General features: G+C 55.3%; 1 protein-coding gene across 1 annotated transcript in view; it reads left to right on the top strand.

Moving 5' to 3' along the window:
• Positions 1–8266, top strand: part of SLC4A4 (solute carrier family 4 (sodium bicarbonate cotransporter), member 4) — a gene marked incomplete at its 5' end in the record, with an annotated part of 65928 nt that overhangs the window by 22315 nt on the left and 35347 nt on the right. The window contains 2 exons of the mRNA XM_010132979.1: positions 1678–1838; positions 3462–3641. Coding sequence (XP_010131281.1) covers positions 1678–1838; positions 3462–3641 — 341 coding nt within the window. The remainder of the gene's footprint in view (positions 1–1677; positions 1839–3461; positions 3642–8266) is intronic.

Below are 8266 nucleotides of genomic sequence, written 5' to 3'. Positions count from 1 at the left end.
GGGGCGCAGTGCCTGCCCTCTTCCCAGGCCCCCGCGCTGAACTTGGCCCTTCTCGGCGTCCTTTGTTGTGGCTGGGCTAAGCTCTTTCCCCGCCTCCCCGTCGTAAGGGCATCCTCTGTGTGCGCGGTTAGCCGGTGGGGTTTGGCCGCCTCCGTCTTTACCTGGGGTTAATGAACCGCTTCGCCACCCACCCCGTTACCCCTTACCTGGCTGGGGTTTGACTTCTCAGTCACCTGTAGAACCTATTTAAAGACTCTTCACCTCTTACCCTGTACTTGTTGGTCATCCCCTTCTCCCTTCATTGCTTTTTCTGCCCTCTTATCGTTAGTTTTGTCATCTCACCGCCCACCTCTGCTGGTGACAGCAGGGTTTGCTTTCCTCCCTCCGTGCCTGGCTCTTTGGGAAGGGGTTTTGATGGCAATTTGTTAACTCTTTTTCACCGTTCAGACCTCAGGGTGGTATTTCTTACTGACTGCACAGCCTCTTTGCTCTCTCCTTTATGATATGAGTATTGGGAAGCTCTGTTTTCCTTAAGCCCACAAAAATCAGCACCGGAAGAGAGTCAGTAGAGAAATAACCATGTCGAACGTCAAAGCTACCGATGAAGAGATGTTTCCAGAAGAGGCCCTTGAGTTGCCCACCCTGGTTCTTGGTTCACGTTCAGCTGTTTGCCTTTAGCCCCGCTGTAAACGGGCTGTAGTTGTCCCCCTGCCCATGGTGAGGAGCTCAGACCAGCCCGTGACCGGGGCTTGAGGATGTCGTCCTCCTTTGCGTGGTCCTGTTGCCTGGCAGCACGTCGTGGTGTCGGGTCCTGGTTGGCAGGAAAGGACCATTCTGGAAAAATTTCCTTAGGGTGCGCTGGGTTTGACACCCAAGCCATGGCAACGCGTTAGCAATGGAGCAGGAAAAGGGGGGGTTTGTTGCCATGGAGAGGGAACCTCAAGATTTGGGTCACTGGATGCACCTTGCTCAGTTTGTGGGTGCATCGTGGTACAAACACAATAAACCAAGAGTCTGAAGTTGCTTCACGGGCAGCAAAGAGCTGCCCGTGAATTCCCATGGAACTGGACGGGCGTGAGCGCTCCCTGGGAGAGGGTCGGTCCCGGAGCGCACTGAGTCGAGCGTGTCTGCGGGTTAAGGTTTGGTTTATTGTGGGTGATAGCGAGAAAAGTAAAGAAAGCAACCGCTGCTCGTCCTGAGTGATGTGCCCCGTCAGACCGGCTTTGTTAATAAACACCGGCTGGGGGGCGGAGGGCAAGAGCGAGCCCCTCGGTTTGTGTCGTCTCCTTCTGCCAAGAACATCTTCGGATTTGGATGGGGCGTGCTCCTCTCCTCCACCCTCTGCCTCGTGCCAGCCGGTGGGTACCGGTGCAGAGTTATTTGGTGCTGCTGAAGTGTTCAGATTTCGTTCTCTGGATTTGAATACTGGAGTACAACCTCCTTTTATTCCAGAAATTTATCTGTTTTTTTTCGCCATCCTTTTTGTGGTGCTCAGCCCTTCCCACTGGAGACACTTAGGTGGGGATGTAGCTACCCGGCCTTCTCTCCGTGGGTCGAGTTGTCGTTGGTTTGATGCCATGTCGGGGTTTGGGACTGGGTGTGCAACCTGGGGAGGGGGTGACCGGGTCTTGGAAGCCATCATCTGAAACGCAGTCCTGTTGCTCTGCCCTCTTGTAGGTGGATCAAGTTCGAGGAGAAGGTCGAGCAAGGTGGGGAGCGATGGAGCAAACCTCACGTGGCCACCTTGTCCCTGCACAGCCTGTTCGAGCTAAGGACGTGTATAGAGAAGGGCTCGATCATGCTGGATATCGAGGCCTCCTCTCTGCCGCAGGTGGTGGGTGAGTGACGCTGCCCTGGCTCCTTACTCTTCCCTGCGCAGTTTTATTAACCCTTTGTGTTCACAACCAGTAACGTGTAGAAGGCCAGCTTTCTCGGGACAGAGGAAAACCCGGCAGGTTCTGCTTTGTGCCCGTGGTCAGACCCCCGACTCCTTTGGGATGAGGGCCCAGGGGGGCCACTGAAGCTCTGCTGAGAGGGGGGTGCTCCCCTCCAGCGAAGGAGCGTGAAGAGCAGCCAGCACCAGCTGGCGCTTCACTCTGCTGAGCGGGATGGCAGGTTTTTCGCAGTCAAAAGTATCGTTTCTCTGCCTTGGTTTTTGTGGCTGGGTCTCCAAATGCACAGCTCCACAATGTGCGTAAAACAAAAAAACCCACAACCGAAGACCTCAGAAGTTCTGTGCTGGGGCCGAACGCGGTTCAGAAGGTAGCGGCTGATGTCAGTGGTCCAAAACTGGAACCCTCAAACATTAAATTTCTTTCTGAAGCCGCTTTGAGGTGACACCTTCAATATCCTTCTTCAGCACCCAAATTAAATCTAATTCCTGGGACATTAGATTACAGATCATCCTGTCAAAAATAACCCTGTTGCCCAGCGCTTTGTGTCCCCGGACCTACGTGCGTGCAGTGGTCCTTTTCCGAGCGTGGCTGGAGGAGCAAGGCTCTTCCCCGGCGATGCGGAGGGGCGGTAATCCGTGGGCAGCGCATCGAGGAGGACTTGGACTCACCCAGCTAGCAAATGCGATGCGTGTTCTGCCTCCCTTTCCCATAACTTTTATTATTAGCACAAATAAAAGTTACCGGTAGACAAATCAGAGCTGCCACTTCCCCTTGGGGGACAGCGCGTTAACTGAAGTGATCGAGGGAACGACTTAATGAGAGATCTAATGCACCAGAGAGATTCCACATAAATCTGGCTGCCTTTTTTTATTTTGTGCCTTTCTCCTCTGGGATAGGGGAGCAGAAAGGAGAGAACTGATGGCAAGCGAGCCGGGAGCCTTTTTTCCTGGTGCTTCAGTTGAAGGCAAAGCCGCGTACTACGGCGACAACTGGAGCAAGTTCTGCCTTTTGTAGTTGCCGTCGTTTTGCTTCAGTTCTGTGAGTGACTGATTTAATTGCTCATCTCCAGGACTTTCTGCTGTCATTAGGTTAGGGTTTACCAGGGCCCTGCAAGGTGAGCTCAGGCCTGGTTGAGTCGGACTGAAGTTTGAGCGTGTGGTTTTTGGGGAAGCTGCTGGGCAGTCGTAGCTTCTTCACCCAAGCACGGGCTCAAGCAGGTTCCGTTCTGCACGAGGAGCCCCCCTGTCCGGGGGCAGTTGGTTGCAGACAGGCTCGGTGGTGTGTGTAAAAGTAGCAGAAGGGAGACACGGTGCGATAGGTACCTGTCGGTGCCTGGTGGGTTTTGCTGGGTGGAAACACCTTCCATTTCCAAAGAAATGCCTGAAAGAGCTTCCCATTAAAAAAGAAAATGGGAAAATCCGGTGGTGGTTTTGGAGCGGGAAGGACAGCCTTCAACCAGGTAGGGTGAGAATGGTCATCTCCCCCCCCTGCTCCCCCTCGACGAGTTTTGTGCTTTGTGATTAATCATCCTCTCCTCTCCTTCACCCTGCTCTTGGCGTGCGGCAGAAATGATCGTTGACAACCAGATCGAGTCGGGGCTCCTGAAATCGGACCTGAAGGACAAGGTCACCTACACGCTGCTGCGGAAGCACCGGCACCAGACCAAGAAGTCCAACCTGCGCTCGCTGGCCGACATCGGAAAGACCGTCTCCAGTGCAAGTAGGATGTTTACCAACCCCGATAATGGTAATGCAGAGGCTAACTGGCTATAGCCTTCCCTCCTAAAGCAACCCACCAACGCCGCCCGCCCAGAACTAACCGTGTGGCCTTGACGATGCTTTCTCTAACCCCCCAGTAGCGTAGCGAGGCCCCTGCTGACAGCCCGTCAGCGGTGGGCTCCGAGGCTGCTTTGGCCGTGGCACATCCCTCTAGCTGTATCTTCACTGGACTGAGCGGGAGAGGAGGCGCCGGGAAGGGCAGAGAGTTGCTCTCGCAGCCGGCGAGGAGGAGGTGGCATAGGAACAACGCTAGGAAGGAGATGGACAAAACCCTCCGACCGTGCCTGGAAGTCCAGGCCGATCATCTCGACTGTTTGGGCAGAGACGAAGCGTTCACGCACGTTCAGTTTCTGGGGCGGGTGGTGTCGGTGGCACTGCTGACCCAAAAGGCCTGGCAGTGACAGCTAGCTAGCGTTTGATTGCCATCCAGCCGGCGTCCAGTGCGGGTAAAGCTGGTTTGCACCTTGCTTTATTTATCCTGCAGCCGTTTTGTGGGGGTTGTGGTGCCGCTGTCTCTCCAGGAATGGTGTCGGGGGTAGTGCCGTGTTTCCAGCGGTGGTTAGAAACGCGTGTGCGTGGATGCAGACAGCTATAGAGGCCTTGGCAGTGGCTCTGTGCTTAGCCGTGCGCTGAGATTCACCGCCGCCTCGCGAGCGGCAATCAAAAAGGAGAGGTTTCGAGCCCGTCGTCATGTCTTGGACTTCTGCGAGCTGCCTGCCGCCGCAGCCCAGGAGCTTGTCGAGAAGCTGCCATTTGGAAGCGCCCAGGAATGAAAGCAAGCGAAGAAGTGATTTTCTCCTTGCTGCGTCTGAGGCCTCTTAGTTTTCTGTGTTCTGCTTCTCCAACCGGCCCTAACACTCCTCCCTAACCCGTGACCACCCCTGACTGCTGTCTCCCGCTTGTGACCGTCCTTTGCTTTGGCACCAGCTGTGTTTGGGCACGTGAGGGGTCCGTATTGCTCTGGATGCTGCCCCTTGGCGTGTGCGAGTGCCGCGGCACCGCAGCGACTCGGCGAATCGCACAAAAGCGCGGTAACGCGAATCGAGAGAATGTCCTGGGGACTTGAGCAGACCCGCGCCTGGCTCCTCGGCGGCCGGTGGAGGGCCGGGGCCGGGAGAGGTGGTGCTCAGGCGCTCGGGCTGAGCTGCTGCTCCTCGAGTCCCCCTGCTCGTCTGTCCGTAGAGGCACTGAAGTGGAAGGTGCCTCCCTTTTTTGTTTCTGTTGTGTCCTCCCCACTGTTCGTGTGGGAGGCATCTGCTTTTCTTCTACGTTGCAGCTGAATAACTAACCCAGTTTAGTGTTTATTCCGAGGTTTTTTGTTGTTGTTCCAGTTTTTGCTCCAGCCCCTGCTTGTTGTTCGTGGCTAAGGGCATCCTTTGCTCGTATCCGAGGTGACCTCGGTTTTCATTCGTTTCTTTTTCGTGCTCAAAGGGGCTGTGCCGGTCTGGTTCTCAAGAAATGATTTCCTGGCTCGGCTGAGCCCGCTGGCTGACCTTCAGCTACTCCTTTCATGGTGTCGTGCCTCTGTTTCCCCACCTGGGATGTTTACATGTCACGCGAATATATAATGCATTATGTTCCGTGACGGTTGGAGCGCTTTGAGGCTTCAGGAGGGAGAGACTCACGAACAAAGGGAAATACTTGATGAATAGCTGTCACTGTTATTTATTATTTACACTCTAATGAAAAAGTAACTCTGGAATGTATTTGATGGAGTTCTACCACGCTGCCTGCAACTCAACGAGTGCCTCTCATCTGCTTCTAAAGGCAGAATTTGTCCTTTAGAGAGATAAAAATTTCATGAGGCCAACAGGAGGGCGGCTGTCTCACCATGGCAGATCGCGGTAATGAAAGTCCCTCAGCCCCAGGCCCTCACGCATTGCCCCAGTTCCCCACCTGGTAGGTGCTGCCTGTCATTTCAGCCCGGCTGGAACTTCTCATCCCATAGTCACGCTGCCGCCAGGTCCGTGAGACCGGCAGCCCCTTGGCCGCCTGCTCCGCTGACGTTACACACTCCCGGTTTGGTGTTACGTGTAATCCCAATTAAAACTCGTGAACGTCTCCTAAGATCCAAAGCCAGCCTCGCTGGGGTGGCTCTATGATAGCGGAGTCCTGCTGTGCCCCATCTTTCATTTCCACCAGGACATTCCGAGTTCACCTTCCAAGCGGAGCCCCCGCCGGCTCTCTCGGACTGGTGGGTTTGTGGGTGACAGGCGTTCGCAGAGCTCTCTGTGTCGCAGGGTACCGGTCTGGAGGTGATGCGCCGGCAGCTCTCCAGCTGCCGCACCTCGGGGTTGCTCTATGGGATGAGAACTGAGGTCACCGTCCTTCTGCAGGAGACGGGGGAGTGAAAAAACACGTAGGCATTGGGCAGTGGACACGTCTCTCCTCCAAAGTTTCCATTCTGCGTTAGAGTTCAGCTTTAGTCCGTTCGGTGTTGCTCACCCAAGCTGCGTCCTCAGTCCCTTTGGAGAGCTGAGTGACGGTGTCAGCAGAAAGGAGGTTGTTTTTTCAAGGAGCTCTGGAAAACCCCCACCAAAGCATTTAGCTCTCAGCCTTGCCTGAAGCGTTGCAGCCTAAGGGACATGTTTCCAAGCCCAAACTGCTGTGCCTGGGTACGTACGCGGTCGGGATGCTCCAGCCTGGCTCCTACAGGGACCCTTCAAACACTCTGCTCTGACCTGGCTTGCTCGTGCAACTGCTTGCATGTTTCTTTCTTGCCTTTTTTATTCTTTCCTTTGACTTCTCAACTTTGCTCTCTTCCTCCTCTCCGCTGCCGCTACTGTCTCCTGCTTGCACCGTACAAGCACGCAGCCCGCTCGAGAGCTCCGTGCCCTGCCTAGCAACCCGCACGTTGGATGATGAAATCCGGGTGCAGCGCAGCCCCAGCATGGGATGGCTCAGTAAGTCCACGGGCAGGGGCAGGGCTGGGCAGGCTGGGGGAGAGGAGAGGAAGAGGAAGGGGGAACTCGCGCCAGCCGGGCTCCTAACGCTTGCTGCTGCGTTAACAGCGGGAGGCTGCAGAGGTGTCTCTTGTGGAACGGCTGCTGCTCTGGCTGTGTTAGCCCACCATCCCCTCACGCTGCTCCGTTTCACTCTGGTTTGCTTTTTTTTCCCTCCATCTGGGATGAAACGGGTTGGTCAGCCGTGCTGCCAAGGCGGTGGTCTCCCTTCCCAGCATTTAGTGACATTTCTTCCCTTGGCTGTTGAAGGTTTTGATGAATCTTGCCACAATGAGCTTAAATATTTTAATTGCCATCTGACCTCTGACGGAACCAGGCTCCCTTCGCCACAGGGCTAGCAGGCTCTGCCAGCCTGCTCTCCGGGCGATGAGCGGGGCGTTCCTCAGGCCTGCCTTCTCCCTGCTGATGCTTTGCCAGCTGTGCCTCAGCAGGAGCCTTGCCCATCGCCAAGGCATGACGTATGGTACTGGTGGCACCGAGACGCTCTCTAGAGGCCACAGCAATCCCCAGAAAAGGGAATTTCAGGGTATTTCCTGTCAAAGAGGACTGTGGAGGTGGTAGGAGAAGGAGGTAACAACAGGGAAACTTTCCTGCTGGCAGACTGAGTGAGGGTGAGCGTGGCGTGCCGAGGTCTCGGCAGCAGGAACCTTTCACTCCGTTGCCTTGTTCGGGGCTGCGAGGCTCGTTGCTTCCTTCCGCTCCCACGTTTCCACTTGATTCAGAGAAGCCCTGAGGACCCCCAAGTCTTTAAGGTTGGGGTTTTTTTCTCCCCCTTCTTTCAGTCCTTTCCCGGAAGTGGTGTCGTGAGGCATACCCCAGGGACCGGCATGACCTCCTGGCTTTGGGTCTTCCAAGGCGCACAACCGCCAGGGACCTGAGACGGCTGAGATTTAGGCTGGGGCCACCTCGTCCACCAAGTCAAATGGGGTTTGAGCCACAGCTGCTTTTCCCGTGTCCAGCAGCGTGGTTCTGTTGGTGACTTGGCTTGGCGGTCAAGATAAAACCTGGGCTTTGGGGAGGACTCTGAGATGCAGCCTGGGATACTGTCAAGTTCCTTAGGTCAGCAAAGCTGGTGAAAGGTGAAGCTTGTGGTTTCCCATCTGTATCCTAGAGATGACCAAAGTCAGTGCTGAGCGGGACAGGTCTGAACCTGAGGATCTGGTAAGGCGTCTTCAAAGGATGACACACGGACGCCAGACTTCAGCGGGGGCAGAGAAGTGAGGTGGCAGGTCCAGGTCCGCGATAAATATGGGCTGCTTCGGGGAGAGCTGCTGTGGGTTTGATGCCGTTTAATTCATCGTTGGGAGAAGGAGGCTGCTACCAAGAGGCCGTAAAGCCATTAGCTGCTTCCTCTAGAAAGAAGGACAGTTATCTCCTAAGAAACATCCAGCCTTGGACACGTAATGGTGTGGGAGACCCAGCTCCGAGGGCAGTACCCCCATCTCCACAGGTCTCTGAGCTTCTCCGGATCCGTTGAACTCTGCCAAAGACTTTCTGGTTGAATCTCTCTCCCTATTTCAGTAGCACTCAGGTGATAGAACCCCACAGAAGCTTTGCTTTGTCTCACCAAGCTGCGTGACACCAGTTACCAGCATGAACCAGCTTCTGGGGTTCTTTGCTTGCTGTTACT

The sequence above is a fragment of the Buceros rhinoceros genome, unplaced genomic scaffold (assembly GCF_000710305.1).
Source record: "Buceros rhinoceros silvestris isolate BGI_N320 unplaced genomic scaffold, ASM71030v1 scaffold13210, whole genome shotgun sequence".
NCBI lineage: Eukaryota > Metazoa > Chordata > Aves > Bucerotiformes > Bucerotidae > Buceros > Buceros rhinoceros.
Note: the sequence above shows the minus strand (reverse complement) of the source record. Positions and strands in the feature narration are given on the sequence as shown.